The 18967-nt window shown below is 41.6% G+C and overlaps 2 protein-coding genes across 4 annotated transcripts in view; one reads left to right on the top strand and one right to left on the bottom strand.

Moving 5' to 3' along the window:
* Positions 1-18967, bottom strand: part of LOC139563439 (neurexin-3a-like) — a 650445-nt gene that overhangs the window by 254833 nt on the left and 376645 nt on the right. The window lies entirely within an intron of this gene.
* Positions 11353-15212, top strand: LOC139563754 (putative nuclease HARBI1). Of its 2 annotated transcripts, none has more exons than XM_071382674.1 (8): positions 11353-12492; positions 12583-12813; positions 12901-12942; positions 13011-13184; positions 13264-13952; positions 14022-14137; positions 14234-14345; positions 14440-15212. In XM_071382674.1, the coding sequence occupies exons 5-8, from the start codon at positions 13481-13483 to the stop codon at positions 14808-14810; spliced, it is 1071 nt and encodes a 356-aa protein (XP_071238775.1). In that variant the 5' UTR covers positions 11353-12492; positions 12583-12813; positions 12901-12942; positions 13011-13184; positions 13264-13480; the 3' UTR covers positions 14811-15212. The 2 variants fall into 2 exon arrangements, 1 of the variants encoding a protein (XP_071238775.1); XR_011672633.1 differs by lacking the exon at positions 14022-14137 and having other exon boundaries at positions 11357-12492; positions 12583-12644; positions 12727-12813.

The raw sequence follows: 18967 nt of genomic DNA, 5'->3' as shown, positions 1-18967 counted from the left end.
AGAGAGAACAGTCTACAGCTTGGGTGGCTGGAGTCTTTAACGATTTCCCGGGTCTTCCTTTCACACCTCCTAATATACACTGAGCGTACAAAACATGCTCTTTCCGTGACATAGACTGACCAGATGAATCCAGGTGAAAGATATGATCCTTTATTGGTGTCACCTGTTATACCATCTTCAATCAGTTTAGATGATGGAGAGGAGACAGGATTTTTAAGCTGTGAGACATTTGAGACATGGATTGTGCATGTGTGTATTCCGAGGGTGAATGGGCAAGACAAAGTGCCTTTGAACAGGGTATGGTACTAGGTGCCAGGTGCACCGGTTTTTGTCAAGAACTGCATGATGCTGGGGTATCCACGCCAACAGTTTCCATGTGTATTGAGAATGGTCCACCACCCAAAGGACATACAGCCAATTTAACACATCTGTGGGAAGCATTGGAGTCAACATGGGCCAGCATCCCTGTGGAATGCTTTCAACACCTTGTAGAGTCCACGCCCTGACGAATTGAGGCTGTTCTGAGGGGAAAAGGGAGTGCAACTCAATAATAGGAAGGTCTTCCTAATGTTTTGTACACTCGGTGTAGAGGTCCTGAATGGCAGGGAGCTCGGCCCCAGTGATGTACTGGGGTGTCCGCACCGCCCTCTGTAGCACCATGTGATCGAGGGCGGTGCTGTTGCCGTATCAAGCAGTGATGCAGCCAGTCTGAATGGTGTAGGTATAGAACCTATTGAGTATTTGAGGGCCACATGCCCAAACCCTTTCAACCTCCTGACGATGAAGAGGTGCTGTTGCGCCTTCTTCACCACTGTGCACATTTTAAGTACTTTAGCGATGAGGACACCGAGGATCTTGAAGCTCTCGACCCGCTCCACTACAGCCCCGTCAATGTGGATGGGGGCATGCTCGTCCCCCCATTTCCTGTAGTCCATGATCAGCTCCTTTGTCTTGTTGACGTTGAGGGAGAGGTTGTTGTTCTGGCATCACACTGCCAGGTCACTGACCTCCTGCCTATAGGCTGTCTCATCGTCGCCTGTGGTCAGGCTTACCACCGTCGTGTCGTCAGCAAACTTGATGATGGTGTTGGTTGCAGTCGTGGTTGAACAGGGAGTACAGGAGGGGACAAAGCACAAACACTCCTATGGGACCCCTGTGTTGAGGGTCAGCGTGGCCCGTCAGGAAGTCCAGGATCCAGTTGCATAGGGAGGTGTTCAGTCCCAGGCTCCTGAGCTTGGGGGTGAGCTTGGAGGGGACAATGGTGTTGAACGCTGAGCTGTGGTCAATGAATAGCATTCTCACATAGGTATGTATTCCTCTTCTCTGGGTGGGTGAGGGCAGTGTGGAGTGCAATTGAGATTACATTGTCTATGGATCTGTTGAAGCGGTATGCAAATTGGAGAGGGTCTAGGGCATGGGTGTCAAACTCTGGCCCGCGGGCCAAATTTGGCCCGCGGGGTAATTATATTTGGCCCGCGAGACAATAATAAATTACTACTAGAGCTGGCCCGCCGGTATTATACAGCGCATTCACCGCTAATACTACGAATCCCATAATGCTCTGCTGTTGTTTTCGCGCGCCAATCAGGACAGGACCCAGAAACGCCCTCTCCTCTGTGACAGTAGTCATAGCAACATAGACGCTACAACTGTCAGCGCGCTATCCCTTCCCAAAAATGGCGAAAAGAAAGGCAGAAAACAGGAGCTTTCTGGACAAGTGGGAGGCAGAATATCTTTCTCTGTGACATCTCGAGCCATCTCGATGCGCTGAACCTACAGCTTCAGGGGCGGGGGCGCATCATCACAGACATGTACGCTGCAGTGAGGGCCTTTAAAACTAAACTGTGCCTGTGGGAGAATCAGATGCTGCAAGGAAACCATTGCCATTTTCCCTGCTGCCAAACCATAAAAGCGCAGATCTCTACCGCCGTGTTCCCATGCGCACAGTTTGCTGAAAAACTCAGTGTTCTCGCCGCTGAGTTTAGCCGGCGATTTGCCGACTTCGATGTCCAGAAATGTAGGTTTGAACTGCTTAGTAATCCCTTCGCAGTTGATGTGGAAAATGCACCAACCAACATCCAAATGGAGCTGATTGAACTCCAGTGCAACAACACGCTGAAGTCAAAGTATGATGCTGTGGGCGCCGCACAGTTTCCACGGTTCATCCCTGACACAATGCCTCAGCTCCGCACCCAAGCTGCTCAAATGCTCTCCATGTTCGGCAGCACTTATCTATGCGAGCAACTTTTCTCCTCGATGAAGATGACCAAAACAACTCACAGGAGACGTCTGACTGATGAACACCTTCGCTCGATACTGAGGATTTCTTCAGCTCAGAGCCTGAGCCCAGACATTGATGAACTAGCATCCAAGAAGAGATGCCGGGTATCTGGCTTGGGCACATCAGATTAGATCAGTGTGCAATAATTAACGTTTTCTTTGTGCACTTTTTCTTGCTACAAGGCATGGGCTTGAATGGTTGATTGATTTATTATCATTTTATTTGTAAAATTATTAGCCAGTGGAAAAAGATTATTTTGGTATTTAAATCAGAAGGCTGCAAATAGAAAAGAGGCATACGATTTTTATTTAAATTTTATTTATTTAATAAATGAATGCCATTGATGTGTTTTTTCAAATTTCGATTTTGCATGTCTCCACTATTAAATTATATATTGTATGGTAATAAGCGATGCTTGTTCCATATTCAATGTTAAAGCAAAACTTGTTTGGGTCCATATTAAAAGGTTCATTTGTTCAATGTTGGCCCGCGACTTTGTTCAGGTTTTACATTTTGGCCCACTGGGTATTTGAGTTTGACACCCCTGGTCTAGGGTGTCTGGAATGATAGAGTTGATGTGTGCCATAACCAGCCTCTCAAAGCACTTAATGATTACAGTTGTGAGTGCTATCGGGCGGTAGTCATTGTGGCATGAATCATTCTTGGGAACAGCAATGCTGATTGTCATCTAAAAACATATGATGATTACAGACAGTGACAAGGAAAGGAGAGGTTGAACATTACTGTGAATATTCTGAGAACACGCCCTGGAATACCGTCCGGCCCCGCGGCCTTGTGACTGTTGACCTGATTAAAGACCTTACTCACGTCGGCCTCTGAGAGCGAGATCACCCAGTCTTCTGGGTCCGTGGGGGGCACTCACCCACGGTACAGTGTTGTTATTGTCGAAGTATGCACCTCTCCCTCTCTTTGACTCTCAGCTCAACCTCTCCATTTGTCTGTCTCTCTGTTCCACCTCTCTGTGTCTGTCTCTCAGCTCTCGCTCTTCTCTCTCTTCTCTCTCTTCTCTCTCTTCTCTCTCTTCTCTCTCTCTATCCCTATCTCTTCTCTCCATCCCTCTATCCCTTCTCTCTATATCTCTTCTCTCCATCCCTCTATCTCTTCTCAATTCAATTCAATTTCAATTCAATTCAAGGGGCTTTATTGGCATGGGAAACATGTGTTAACATTGCCAAAGCAAGTGAGGTAGATATTATACAAAAGTGAAATAAACAATACAAATTAACAGTAAACATTACACATACAGAAGTTTCAAAACAATAAAGACATTACAAATGTTATATTATATATATACAGTGTTGTAACAATGTACAAATGGTTAAAGCTCTCTCTATCTCTTCTCGCCATCCCTCTATCCCTTCACTCTCTTCTCTCTATCCCTTTATCCCTTTATCTCTTCTCTCTATCCCTCTATCTCTTCTCGCTCTCTTTTCTCTCCATCCCTTGATCCCTTCTCTCTCTCTATCTCTTCTCTCTTGTGTTCTCTCTCTATCTCTTCTCTCTCTCTTCCCTCTATCCCTGTATCTCTCTATCTCTTCTTTCTCTTTTGTTCTCTCTCTATCGCTTCTCTCTCTCTTCTCACTATCCCTATATCTCTCTATCTCTTCTCTCTCTTGTGTTCTCTCTCTATCTCTTCTCTCTATCCCTCTCTTCTCTCTATCCCTCTATCTCTGTATCTCTTCTCTCTATTCCTCTATCTCTCTATCCCTCTATCTCTTCTCTCTTGTGTTCTCTCTCTATCTCTTCTCTCTATCCCTCTATCTCTTCTCTCTCATCTCTCTATCTCTTCTCTCTCATCACTCTAACTTAGAACTAAGACATTTGTCATCCAGCATCTGCTGTCTCTTCAACTGCCATGCGGAAACTGGGTGAAATACAATGGAATAAAGTTGTTCAAATCACCTGATACACCAGTGTATATTACCAGTGTATATTATCAGTGTATATTATCAGTGTATATTACCAGTGTATATTACCAGTGTATATTACCAGTGTGCTTTGAAGCACACTACCAATTCATAGCGAGATAATATTGACTTGGAACATTTGGTTGATCTGATTGTGAAAATAATCATTGATGATTCATAATGATGTAAGCAAGTTTAACATTATCAGGTCATTTCTACAATCAATTAATTATTTGTCAGCAAATGCAGTGCAAATAAATAATTGACACAAATTCAAAATCAGTGTTCTCTCCTCTCCAGAGGCGTCAGTTGGGTATGCATCCCCTAGATCAAGAGCAACAATTTAAAGGATAAAAAAAAGAGACTAAAATCATTCCAATCCCGATTTAAAATGCATCGGCTGTTTAGCGTTGTGGATATGGTTGGCTTTACGACCATGGAGAGCATCACTCGGAGAGGAGCTGCCAGCCTGCATGCCTTTTTTTAGTCATAATTAGACAGAAGAGAGCAGAGAGTGGCATTTGCTTTACCATTCAGCTGTTTAGGCAGTGCACCGGTTGCTTTGAATGTGATGTTGGCATTTTAACATGGTCTTGTTGTAATCTGGTAGCCAGGAGTTAATTTAATTGGGAATTGTTATTGCTATTAAAATGTAAGTTGTGATAGCTGTAGGCCTAATTGTTATTTTGATTAATTTCCTTTGTCGCCTAGTAAAATCTTGGTCTCATTTAGGCCCATTGGTATGAAAATAAGCACAACTGGGCAACTTGCTAATTAGAGTTTTTTGTTTTCGGGCTTCAACGACAATAACAACTATAACAAATGTACACGTTCATGCAGTAACAGAATGATACTTGAGATAATACAAATAATGAATGATTATTTAGTTGGGCTAACTTTTCTGAACTTCTCCCTGTAGGCCTACCTCATCATCATCATCAACATCGTCATCATCTTCGTCTTCATCATCATCATGGTCCTCTGCCTGCATCGCTAATGCCCTCCCTGTGGGCTACCTGCCTCTGGTATAATGCATTTAAAGTTGGGTGTGTATGTTAATGATGGTGGATTGATTGATTGATTAATTTCCAAGTATCTCCATCAGTCTTGGTGGTCCATCTTCCTGAGTTAAAATGAGAACGTCTAACAGATCAATCTTGCTGGTAAAATGGAATTAAATATTATTATTTATTAAAAGTTATTTAGTGTGGATGTAAGGATGTTCTTTTTTAAATTATTATTGTGTTGCTTATCTGGGTGCTAATTATATGAATACAGTGGCAGAGCCCCACCTGCTTTGAGGCCAAAATGTTTGCAAAAAAATAAATAAAAATGTGTTGGGGGGGGGGGGGGGGCTTCCCTGTTTTGCATGTTATTTTGGCATTAATACGTGTCACATATCAGTTTGCAAACAATGTAAAACAAGAAATATATCATCGAGTTAATAAAGCTGCATACGAACATGGCAGCTCCAAAATGCAGGTGTTTTAGCCTAGTTCAGTGCTTTTTGTGGTGGTGTGGCAAGCCAGCAGAAAATATGAAGCGTTGCGCCATGATTGGCTCACTGTTCTGTCACTCATGGGGACATTGCGTCACTGACAAGTTCTAGGGTAGACCTCGAAAATTCAAGCCCTTGGGTGCTGCCCATCCAAATTCAAGCCCCATTAGAAGTGCCCATCCAAGAAGGCTGAAGGTCGTTGGCCACAGTTAACATGAACTCAAAGCACGTTATATGTACAGTAGCATTGATTTAGACTGATCATGTCAACATCATACTTTCAAACTCTTAGCATCATCATGAATCAAGTTGACAATCTACTGGCAAATCATTTTTAATCCTTGTCATTTGAAGAGAAATAGTGAAGAGAATTTATAGATAAAATGTATCGGTGCTCATCGATACACCATAAACATTACACAACAAGTTGGAAATCGCAAATTAAACAAAAAAGTGTTTTGGAAGGAATCAGTGACAGTCAGTGGCTAACTGCAAGCATTGCAAAGCAATCACTAGCCTGCTATTCAGTGGCTATTCAGGGGCTCTTTTCCAAGTTTAAAATGATAAACATTCAACATTGGCCATGCTGTCAATGAAGCATGATTTGTGCCGCGCATTTGTTAACTCGGAACTGCACAAACTTGACTTCAGTGAGTTCAAGACAACTGGGAAGTCGGGAAGAAACAAGCTCCCACTGGGAAAATACGTTTTAAACGATCACCCAACTCGGAATTGTAAATCCGGCCTATTTCTAGAGTTACGACCTGAAGATCAATGATGTCATCATGATTCAACCTAGTTTTTTTTCCGAGTTCCCAGTAGTTTTGAAAGCACCATAAACCCAGAAAATGCCAGACATTGATGACAAAATTTGCCCACGAGGACCACCGCGCCACCTTCCTGTTCAAGTGAGCACAGCACAACAAGGTGAGATATGCCAGGGAGATATGTATACTGTAGCTAAGAAAGTAATATTAAGTGTATGTTGTGTAATAAGATGTTAGCAGCCCATGTGTCTCACCCTAATAATTTGGGTTTAATAATTGATATGTCCCCTTTATTTATCCTACGGTTCTGACTTGGTGTACAGGGAGAACACTGTAAGAATGGCCCAAGTTCTGAATTCTGTCACCTACATAAAAAAAAAAGCTCAACAAATAGTTATATTGACTACGTTTGTCCTAGCCCGCTCATTAATGTTTTAATCGAAAATACGGATTGCCTCTTATTCACTTGTCGTCCCCTTATGACATAGTTTGTACCTCTCAATTGTCAGTAGAAACCACATTTGTTTAAGCAAGTCAGCCATATCAGCTATGTTTTATTAAAGTGTGAATGAACTGTTTCACTGCCAGACAAGGCTCCGCTGATAGCCAGGTGTAGATGTGGTAAGATATTGGGACTGCTGTTGGGACAGCTTTATGTAGTCCCTAACAGTTTGTGGGCACGGTTTGTCACCGTTATAGTGCAATTCATGTATTGTTTAGTGTTGTGTAGTGGCTTTGATGGCATGCATCCCACTTTTTTTTGTGGGGGGACACACCAAGATTTACATGCTAACATTGCCACTGTACATGTATACACTACCCGTCAAAAGTTTTAGAACACCTACTCATTCAAGGTTTTTTCTTTATTTTTACTATTTTATACATTGTAGAATAATAGTGGAGACATCAAAACTATGAAATAACACATATGGAATCATGTAGTAACCAAAACAGTGTTAAACAAATGTTTTTTTTTTTTTTTTTTGAGATTCTTCAAAGTAGCCACCCTTTGCCTTGACGACAGATCTTAGCATTCCCTCAACCAGCTTCATGAGGTAGTCACCTGGAATGCATTTCAATTAGCAGGTGTGCCTTCTTGCTAGTTAAGTGTGCATGTATACATACTCAATGACACTGTCATAGTAGGCCTACGCTGTATGCACCTTTCAAAAGGGTGGCTTCACATAGCAGCGGGTCAGACACCGTTTTCATGTGGAGCGCCAATTTACAATTGATCCTACCATTTCTAAAGATCTGCGTGCCAGTCATGATTTTCATAAACAAATTGTAGGTTACTTAACAGTGGCCCAAAAATGTCAACTGCCCACAAACTGAACAACTCTACAGCTAGCTACTAGACAGAGGTGCTGTCCATTGAGCACACGGAGCACCACTAGGCCTACCTGTACCAATGGGCTGTCCATTACATTGGAACTGGCAGTGTTTTAGCAGCAGAAAATCTTATTCAAATCTGTTCACCTCCCTGTAAGTAAATTCAGAGCGTGTCACGCGCTGATCTGTTTCACCTGTCCTTCTGCTTGTCTCCACCCCCTCCAGGTGTAGCTCATCATCCCCGGTGAATTTATACCTGTGTTTTCTGTCTCTCTGTACCAGTTCGTCTTGTTTGCCAAGTCGACCAGCATTTATCTCCTAGCTCCTATTTTTCCCAGTCTCTTTTTTTCCTAGTCCTCCTGGTTTTGACCCTTGCCTGTCCTGACACCAAACCCGCCTGTCTGACCATTCTTCCTGCCCTGAACTCGAGCCTGCCTAACACCCTGTACTGTTTGGACTCTGACCTGGGTTATGAACTCTCGCCTATACCCGACCTGCCTTTTGTCTACCCCTTGTGTTATAATAAATATTGGAGCTCAACCATCTGCCTCCTGTGTCTGCATATGGGTCTCGCCTTGAGCCCTTATAGAGCATTGTCAGATTGTTCGTAAATTCAGAGCATTTCGCTCTCCAGGCGTTCAGAGTGCAGTATTGACACTGGAATCTTAGGCCAAGCAGAATGGTTGATCCGGACTTTCCTCATGACGGCAGTCAAGCACCCAAGCTAACTGGCTGAAGTTGGCTAGCTTTCTAGCTACTTCTAGACAGAAATGAGAGAACACCTCTTTCTGGACATTTTACTCGCCCTATCAGAGCTGGTTAGCCTGTTTTTATGTTATCTAGAGCATTGGTGACGATCTCTGCTGCTACTAACTGTGCTGCAAAATTACTTATTTTGCAAACGTTTACTGACACTGGCCATATTCAGCAGGTGTGGCAAGTTCATAAATTCATCAGTTATTCTGCGCTCTGTCACACGCACATAACGATGGTGACAGGTGTGCGCCATAACAAGCAGCCTGGTGACCTAGAGGCCAGAGAGGGAGTATACGTGACAGAGGACCATTAATCAAGAAACGAGCTTACTAACTTAATAAATAAATTAGCTAACTAACTTTATAAAGAACTTAGCTAACTAACATTATAAAGAAATGAGCTAACTAACGTTATAAAGAAATGAGCTAACTAACGTTATAAAGAAATGAGCTAACTAACGTTATAAAGAAATGAGCTAACTAACGTTATAAAGAAATTAGCTAACTAACGTTATAAAGAAATGAGCTAACTAACGTTATAAAGAAATGAGCTAACTCACGTTATAAAGAAATGAGCTAACTAACGTTGTAAAGAAACGAGCTAACTAACATTATAAAGAAATGAGCTAACTGACGTTATAAAGAAATGAGCTAACTAACGTTATAAAGAAACGAGCTAACTCACGTTATAAAGAAATGAGCTAACTAACATTATAAAGAAATGAGCTAACTAACGTTGTAAAGAAACGAGCTAACTAACATTATAAAGAAATGAGCTAACTAACATTATAAAGAAATGAGCTAACTAACGTTATAAAGAAATGAGCTATAGTAACTAACTTTATAATGTGTTGAAAAGAAGTCAAAGACTGAAAAAAAAAGGGGACATTTGGTGGTAACACAGTCACTTATTCCAGCGCAGCCTTCTCCCAGACATTCTAATGGAATTTAATTAAAATCATCCATTGTGGAAGCCAATTACTTCTCATCTGAACTCATCTACAACGCCTGTCTTTCAAGTCAAACGCAGGCCAAGGATGGAGGGAAAAAAACTCTGAAGAATATACTGTAGGGGATTGAAGTCAGCGAAGGGGAAGATAATGACTAGAAGTTAAAGTCATTTCCAGACTGCTTTCCTCTCTTTATTATTCAACTGAATTATGGCACATTATAGAAATGCCTGTCCATGACTGTATGATGTGTTCAACTGTTTCTTTTGGCAGAAAGGTAATGTGAGGCTATTATAGTAATTGTATCCAATTATGACCATTTATGCTTCACAATTTACCCACTTGGTCACGAAAGGTTAAAACATTGAAAGTCTGCCATTAATCAAAACGAAATTTAAAAAATATATATTTTAATAATAATTCTCTACAAAATGTGCATATCTTTACAAAATATACGGAGCTATCTGAAAAAACGATGTGTCTTAACTGGACCTTGGGTCACCACGAGCCAGTGACCAAGAACCCGATGGTCATTCTGACAGAGCTCTAGAGTTCTCTAGAGTTCCTCTGTGGAGATGGGAGAACCTTCCAGAAGGACAACCATCTCTGCAGCACTCCACCAATCAGGCCTTTATGGGAGATTTGCCAGATGGAAGCAACTCCTCAATAAAAGGCACATGATAGCCCGCTTGGAGTTTGCCAAGAGGCACCCAAAGACTCTCAGACTATGAGAAACAATATTCTCTGGTTTGATGAAACCAAGATTGAACTCTTTGGCATGAATGCCAAGCGTCACGTCTGGAGAAAACCTGGCACCACCCCTACGGTGAAGCATAGTGGTGGCAGTATCATGCTTTGGGGATGTTTTTCAGTGGCAGGGACTGGGAGACTAGTCCGGATCGAGGCAAAAATGAACAGAGCAAAGTATAGAGAGATCCTTCATGAAAACTTGCTCCAGAGAGCTCAGGACCTAAAACAGGGGCGAAGGTTCATCTTCCAACAGGACAACAACCCTAAGCACACGGCCAGGACAACACAGGAGAGGCTTTGGGACAATTCTCTGAATGTCTTTGAGTGGCCGAGCCAGAGCCCGGACTTGAACATGATCGAACATCTCTGGAAAGACCTGAAAATAGCTGTGCAGCAACATTCCCCATCCAACGTGACAGAACAGAAGATTTGCAGAGAGGAATGGGAGAAACTCCCCGAATACAGGTGTGGCAAGCTTGCAGCATCATACCCAAGAAGACTCGAGGCTGTAATGGCTGCCAAAGTTGCTTCAACAAAGTACTGAATAAAGGGTCTGAATTTTTATTGTAAATGTGATATTTAATTTTTTTTAACTTTTAATACATTTGCAAACATTTCTAAAAACCTGTTTTTGCTTTGTCATTATGGGGTATTGTGTGTAGATTTATGAGGAAAAAAACTACAATTCAATAAATGTTGTATGATGTAACACAATGTGGAAAAAGTCAAGGGGTAATTAGAACATACTGTATCATACCAAATGATATCAAACGTAAGATATCATGCTCATTTGAGTGCCCTGGATTTTTGTTTACTATGTTACGTCTAACCCGAGTCCAGGTCTGTCTCTCTCTGTCATGTATTTAGCAGTGGGATCAAAGAGAGCCTGTCGTCACCCATTCACAATTTTCTTTTTTTATTTCACCGATATTTAACCAGGTAGGCTAGTTGAGAACAAGTTCTCATTTACAACTGCGACCAGGCCAAGATAATGCAAAGCAGTGCGACACAAACAACAACACAGAGTTACACATGGGATAAACAAACGTACAGTCAATAACACAATAGAAAAAAAAGAAAGTCTATATACAGTGTGTGCAAATGGCATGAGGAGGTAAGGCAATAAATAGGCCATAGTAGCGGAGTAATTACAATTTAGCAAATTAACACTGGAGTGATAGATGAGCAGATGATGATATGCAAGTAGAGATACTGGGGCCTGTTGCACAAAAGTAGAATTAAGACATCCGGGATAAATGACTCAGCTGAGCTCAATGAAGCCAAAACATGTGCGTCCAGGCTTAATTGGTTGCACAAAGACCAAGCCAGGATGAGCAGACACGGATTCATTAAGCCAGGTGAAACCAATCCTGGATAGGTGCGCGCTCACGGCTCACTCAAATAGACCCCGCCACAGATCACAGATTAACTGATTTACCATGGCAACTAGAGCCGCGTACTTTTCCCCGTCGGAAGCACAAATCCTCATGGAGGCATACGAGGAGGTAAAAGATATAATTAAGAAGAAAGGCAACACCGCCACAGTGATAAAGCAAAGAGAAAAAGCGTGGCAAAGTATTGCAGACCGCCTGAATGCGTAAGTAGTGCACAATTACACACTCACCGCTCCGCTGAAACATCACAATTACAATTCAAATATTTAATTCACATCTCCAAAAATGCAGTTGTACTGTAATTATGAAACGGTTAAATTTTTAATTGAAATGCACTGCAGATATGAGTGAAATTGTGTAAAGTAACTCCATCACACTGTATAAAGCTATGATAAATTTTTTGATATTTTTACTGAAAACAAGACAAAAATACCAAGTAATTTTTTGCAGTGTGACTCCATTAAATGTGTGTGTGTGTGTGTGTGTGTGTGTGTGTGTGTAGATTAAACATGAACGGGCCAAAACGGACATGGCAGCAGGTCAAAATCAAATACAAGAACATTCTGCAGAATGGTATGGTCCCTGACTAATATTTAACAAAGCACAAGCATATATTGTACCCAGAAGGTGCCTGCTCACACATTGTCTGTACTGTTTTAGCAGTGAAAAAGAATACCCACAGACAAGGCACGGGTGGTGGGTCACCAAAGGCTGACCTTACCCCAGCAGAGGACATGGCCTTGGAGCTAAATAAAGGCAGGCCCGTCTTAGAGGGGATCCCTGGGGGGAAAGAGACGAGCATAGGTTCCTCCCAAGATGCCACCCGCTTCATTCAAGGTATGTCCTTCCATCTCTACATGGGATACAACCACATTCATATTGAATCAATTTGGACTGTCTGACTTTGGTTTACCTATTGCCTTGCAGTGTCTGGCAGCACTGTGTTCCTGTTAGAGCCACCAGCACAAGCACCAGACGATGCTGATCCAGTGAGTACTCCATCAAAGGCATACTGTAGGCCTGGCATGTCTTGTCTACTAGCTTCAATATGAATCCGATTAAATGTGATAGGGTGAAGGCCCCAGTGCAGCAGCAACAGCACATGATGGAGACGATGATGAGGAGGAGACCATCTCTCTGGATTCCAGAAGGCATGAGGTATCATGTTAAGACTGTGAAAGTACTATTTACTCTACAATGGTGAGGAGTCCTCATCAAAATCAAAAAATCTAATTTCTTTTACAGGACCCAGATGCTATACAGTGGGAAAACCAGCCTGGCAACATAGTGCGTATTAATAAAAGGACACCACATCCTGCCAAATTCCAGCTGCGCTAATTGTATTGTGTTCACAGAGCTCACAAGCTATCAGAAAGTTGTATGGCAACCACCTCCGGCGCCAAATAGAACTGGCAGACATAGACATTCAGTACAAGAAGAAAAAGATGGAAAATCTTGCACTGGAGTCCGCAATAAAAAAGAGGACAATTAGGAAACTGGACCTTGAAATAAAAAAACTTGAGAGGGAGGTGAGATATGCCTTCAATGTACACTGTATGCTAACTGTAACACAAATGTATTATTCATTATTTTTCTTTCCTCCCCCAGCTCCAAGAAGATGACACAGCTCAAAATAAAAATTAGGTATATTCTCGTAAAGTCAAGTGAGCCATGACATATGAGCTCTTATTGTGAGCACACAGGACGGTGGCATCTTTCTAAGGTTTTTTTTATTTTCCCAGCAATCAGTACAACCAAGTCATCGTTATAAGGCATCGCCCTCTTTTGCCCACCCCCCCAGCACCAGGTGTGGCCACTAGCCTATATGAAGGCCCAAAATTGTGTGTTCCTTTCTGCTCTGACAATGGCATGCCCATTCGTGCGAGATGTGGTGGATGAAGAAGCACTTGTGCTGAGGAGAGCCTTCAGGCGAGAAAGGGTCTTCAGGGACCGGTTGGACCCACTGGCCTTCCCTGATGACCATCTATATGAAAGATACAGGTTTTCTGCAGATGGCATCAGGTATCTATGCAGACTACTGGGTCCCAGGATTAAGCACCGCACTGCACGGAGCCATGCACTGAGTGTGGAGCAAATGGTTTGTGTGGCCTTGCGCTTTTTTGCTAGTGGAGCCTTCCTGTACTCAGTGGGGGATGCAGAACAGCTGAACAAGGCCACAATTTGCCGCACAATAAGGAGTGTGTGTCTGGCTATCAAAGCATTAGCAGATGTCTTCATCTCCTTCCCTGGCCACAGAAGACTCTGTGACATCAAAGAGGAGTTCTATAGGATTGCAGGTAAGAGGATCTACAAATTACAGGACAACTGTTAACACATAGTAGGATACTCATTACTTTGTGTGACAGGTTTCCCCAATGTCATTGGTGCAGTGGACTGCACACACATAAGGATAAAAGCCCCCTCAGGTGCCCATGAGGCCGATTTTGTGAATAGGAAATCCTTTCACAGCATTAATGTTCAGGTGAACATAACTTTTTGATATTGTCCATTGACGAACACTCTGCATTGCCAGTGATGTGCATTGATTGGTGTAATATTCCTCATCTTATGATTTCAGATGGTCTGCAATGCTGACTGTGTGATCAGCAATGTTGTGGCAAAATGGCCTGGCTCAGTCCATGACTCCAGAATCTTTCGGGCCTCTGAAATCTATCAGTGCCTATCACAAGGTAAGCCACACAACCCCTATTTATAACCATCATGGCTGTGTCAAGAATATCACTGTGTTTATGAGGTAGTAATGATGAGATTTTGTGTTGACAGGTGAATTCTCTGGTGTGTTGCTGGGAGACAGGGGGTATGGCTGCCAGCCTTTTCTCCTGACACCTTTCACAGACCCCCAGGAAGCACAGCAGGCCTACAACCATGCCCATGCCAGGACCAGGGCCAGAGTTGAAATGACCTTTGGCCTCCTGAAGGCACGCTTTCACTGCCTTCACAAATTAAGGGTCAGCCCTGTTAGGGCATGTGATATTACTGTGGCTTGTGCTGTCCTCCACAATGTGGCCTGCCTGAGGAAGGAGAGGGCCCCCAGAGTGCCACCAGCCATGGACTGGGACAATCCGGCAATCTTCCCTGATGACGACAGTGGTCGGCTGCTGAGGGACCAATATGTGTTGAATTATTTTAGTTAGTATGTGTGCTTTCAATTTTGGTTAAATATGTCCTGCGGTGGCAGAGGAATTTGGGTTTTTTTGGGTTCGTTTTTTGACGAATTTGGCCTCTTATGATGTTTGTGCGGTATACTGTGTGTAATACAAGGCTGCAGGGAGGCTACTGCATCCATTCATTTGTCTGTTCAGTTGATGTGTATGGATTTGTCCTGCATTTATTTTAGTGTGCAGACATGCAGGGTGTGTTATATACAGACCTTTGAATGTGTATGTATCATTTTGTATAATATGCTTGGATTCTGTGCTTTCCATCTTGTAGAGTCACTGTGACTTCAGTTTCGAAAGGAGCTGATGGTTTACCTGCTTTGTTTTGTCCTTATTCAATAAAGGAACATAATGTTACACATTGTGTTTTTATATTCATATGGAATGTGTATTTGTTTATATGACAGAGTACTAGGGCCACACTGAAGAAAAAGGATAAAGTCATACATTTATGAGGCTGGTTCTTTCTGCAGAAAAGCTACATATTGTTTTTACAGTTTTGATACTTATGACAATGTGATACTTAATATTCTGGCACATCAGCATGTCTTTGTTTATGAAACCATACTGAAGTACAATTTCACGAAATGCCCCACATCTGTCATTTTAACAACTGTCCTCCTTTAAAACAACTGGTTACAATATTATGACTTGTGTTTTTTTCCCCTCTGTGGCCCTAATATTCTATCATTTTATATATAGCCTTATAGTCTATGGGAAACTGTAAATTATCTAATGATAGCAACATCATCTAAAAATCATTTTTTATCCAAAATCATTGAAATTAATGATCACAAACATTTAAATAATAACAGTGGGTCTAGTTATATGTGATAACAATGTATAGTGAGCAGTGAAATAACTATTGGTTTCCATTTGTGGTGACTGCTGACTGACATTAGGGATGAGATTAAATAGATCCTGGAATTTAGCCTGGTCTGGAGCAGGCTAGCTCCACAGAATAAATCTCCATGGTAATTTATACCATAACATATCCTCCTGCCCCCTATCCATCTTTAGTGCAACCGGATTACGGATCAATTGAGCCAGGATCACCAAGATATCCTGGCTTAATCCCTTATCCTAGTTTTGTGCAACAGGCCCCTGGTGTGCAAAAGAGTAGAAACGTAAATAAAAACAATATGGGGATGAGGTAGTTAGATTGGGTGGGCTATCTACAGATGGGCTGTGTACAGCTGCATTGATCGGTTAGCTGCTCAGATAGCTGATGTTAACATTAATAACAATAACATTAATAGTATGTATGTCAATCTCCTGGCTCAAAGTAGAGGAGAGATTGACTTCATCACTACTTGTATTTGTGAGAAGTATTGACACGTTGAATGCACCGAGCTGTCTGTTTAAATGAACTACATTTTACAGAGAGAAAACTTGTAAATCCGGAAAGCAGCAGGAGGGTTAAAAAATACACCTTACGGAACAGAGGGGACTGTAAAGAGACACACACACAGGCACAGACACAACCATACACACACACGTGATTACATACCATACTTTCAGGACTTTCCCTCTTGGGTGAGGATCATAAGTGCCAGATCAGCCCCCCCTATCACTCTCTCTCTCTCTCCCACCAGAGTTTTATGACTTAACAACCGGGTCAGTACTGGAACATGAAAAGGTTAGACAATGAGACAATAAAAAGAATGTGAGAATTGGTCGGAAGGGACCTAAAGAACAATTATGACAGATCAGGTGTTGTTTTGTGAAGGAGAGTCATAACCAAATAACGGTAACTCTACAAATGTATACGTCCCAGTTATTAGATTTACATCTAAATATTGTGGAACTTATATGATTAAATATGAAACTATTTGTGAGAAGATTAAATGTGATTTTAGCCTTCTAAATTAGATAATTGTTTTTCATGTAAAGTTTTACCTAGTCAGTAAACACGCCCACGGGAGCACAGACCTTGTGGCAACCCGCCCTTCACGGCGCGGGCATAAAAGGACAGCTAACGAAATTTACATTAGACCAGAGAACTTGAGGACCATCCATACATTGAAATGGTTGGAACCTCTACAGACCAGTAAATGGATGGTAAGCCGGATGTGTATAATGGTTAGACTCTACATTAGACCAGCGTGACAGACAGGATGAGCTGAAAGGTACAAAATGGTTAGAAAGTCTGAAACTTTCAACGGAGAAGTAGAAAATCTCTACCAGACCAGAAAACGAGGAGACCCTCTGATACTCTCTCTCAAAGAAGAAGAAGAAGACTACGCAGGCACATTCAGTCTGCAGCTGTTTCTGCACTGTTAGCCTAGGAAACTCGACTGAAGACGAGGGACAAAGAACAATTTCCTTTCACCACTATAGGTATCTCTAGGGTATCTATTCTAAACAAGGCCCACTGAACACCACGTGATACACCTCTGGAAGATGTGTTCTAACAGACACTACGAAACCTACCACAACTACAAAGGACATGGTGACCTCTGGTGGACAACCAGGGACTTACACAACCAGAGACTTTCTGTCGACTGACTCCACAGACTGATCGGTCATTTTCAACATAGCGAGACGACAAAGCGTAAATATGCGTTGCATTTCTAAATCCGAATGAGCGGCTGTTAGGGTGCTAAATATCCGTATTTACGATGAGCATATTATTCAACTGTACAATAGTTGAATTCCTTTGTCTCTTCTTTTCCTGCTCTTCTTCCCCCCCTTTCATTTGTAGCAAGCCGTCATATTGGGTTAGTCCACTAGGGACTTCTCATGGCATCATGTTAGTAACCAATGTATAATATATCCTGTGTGTGTGTTTATGTAGTTCTGTGTGATTATTTAGTTAGTAAATACATAATTAAGCCAATCTGTGTATTGCAGATTCATCATGGAGACTAGGGTTCGTGTAAATTTGAAGTCAACGACGTTCAGAATGAGAATGACGAGGTAATAATGATAAGTAATGGATGGAAGTCAACGACGTTCAGAATGAGACTGACGAGGTAATAATGATAAATCATGGATGACTGGTATAACGATAAATATGCATCTTTAGAGTTAATTCGGGAAAACAGTAAGTGGATAAATAAACTTTTCCCGTGGTGCCCCAGACTACTACTTAATTAATTGTTTAATGATTAATTTAATAATTGTAATAATTAAACATAGTTCATTGATTTGACAAAATAACCGTAATCACATTAATGGTTCCAAGGTCACGACAATATACACACATACACAAGGATTTTGTGTTGTAGATATGTGGTAGTAGAGTAGAAAAATTGTTAAATAAAAAATTAATATAAGGTCGAGAGTAGGGGCCTGAGGGCACACACTTAATGTGTTGTGAAATCTGTTGTGATGTGTAACGTAATGTTTTTTTAATTGTATATAACTGCCTTCATTTTGCTGGACTCCAGGAAAAGTAGGTAATGCCTTGGCAGCAGCTCATGGGGATCCATAATAAATACAAATACAAATACCTGAACCATGCGCCCAGGATCCTCATTATGAGGAAATGTCAGATACAGCAAGATGTTGGTGACAGCAAATGATTATTTCCAATTTGTTTCTTCATATAAATCCACAAGCGTTATTATAACACTATTAGTTTGTGTATCTTACTGTCTGCAAATAGCTAGTTTGTAATTTTTTGGGGCTTAGCTTAGATGAATTGTGTTAGCTGCTAATGATAATCGCTAGTTAGCTGGCCAGCTACCTTTCTAAGTGTCCAAAGAGTCATAGCAAAAGGATCTAGCTAATATAATTTGATACCAGTGCTGGTGTACTGTAGGTATAGCAGCAGCATGTTGTTTCTGCAAAGGTATCTTCTAAATCAGAGAGTAGCAGGTAAAGCATGAATATGCTAGCTAGCGCTAGCTAGCTACATGAAGGAATAAAAAAACATGTAATGTAACATCTAATTAAGGTCCCCTAGAAAACACTGACCAATAATTTAGTTCCTACCCTGTCACAATAATTGCTTTCTGTCTTTTCATTCATTGTCATGTCAAACAATAATGTATTGAAAGTGCTGTCCAATATATCCCAACTATAGAATTAGAATAATCATTCTAGTTTCATGATTCCAACAGTTCACCATTTAAATTAGGCCCATATCAGTAGAAATGATACACAATGAGTACGGGACATGGATGGAA

This window comes from Salvelinus alpinus, chromosome 34, assembly GCF_045679555.1.
Source record: "Salvelinus alpinus chromosome 34, SLU_Salpinus.1, whole genome shotgun sequence".
Lineage (NCBI taxonomy): Eukaryota > Metazoa > Chordata > Actinopteri > Salmoniformes > Salmonidae > Salvelinus > Salvelinus alpinus.
This window is presented reverse-complemented; position numbering and strand designations above follow the sequence as displayed.

Bases quoted from the DNA above. Each gene is read 5' to 3' on its own strand.
- LOC139563754 (XM_071382674.1), top strand. From the start codon at position 13,481: ATGAAGGCCCAAAATTGTGTGTTCCTTTCTGCTCTGACAATGGCATGC. The intron at 14,138-14,233 runs GTGAACATAACT...TTATGATTTCAG, and splicing joins TTCACAGCATTAATGTTCAG to ATGGTCTGCAATGCTGACTG. The intron at 14,346-14,439 runs GTAAGCCACACA...TTGTGTTGACAG, and splicing joins CTATCAGTGCCTATCACAAG to GTGAATTCTCTGGTGTGTTG.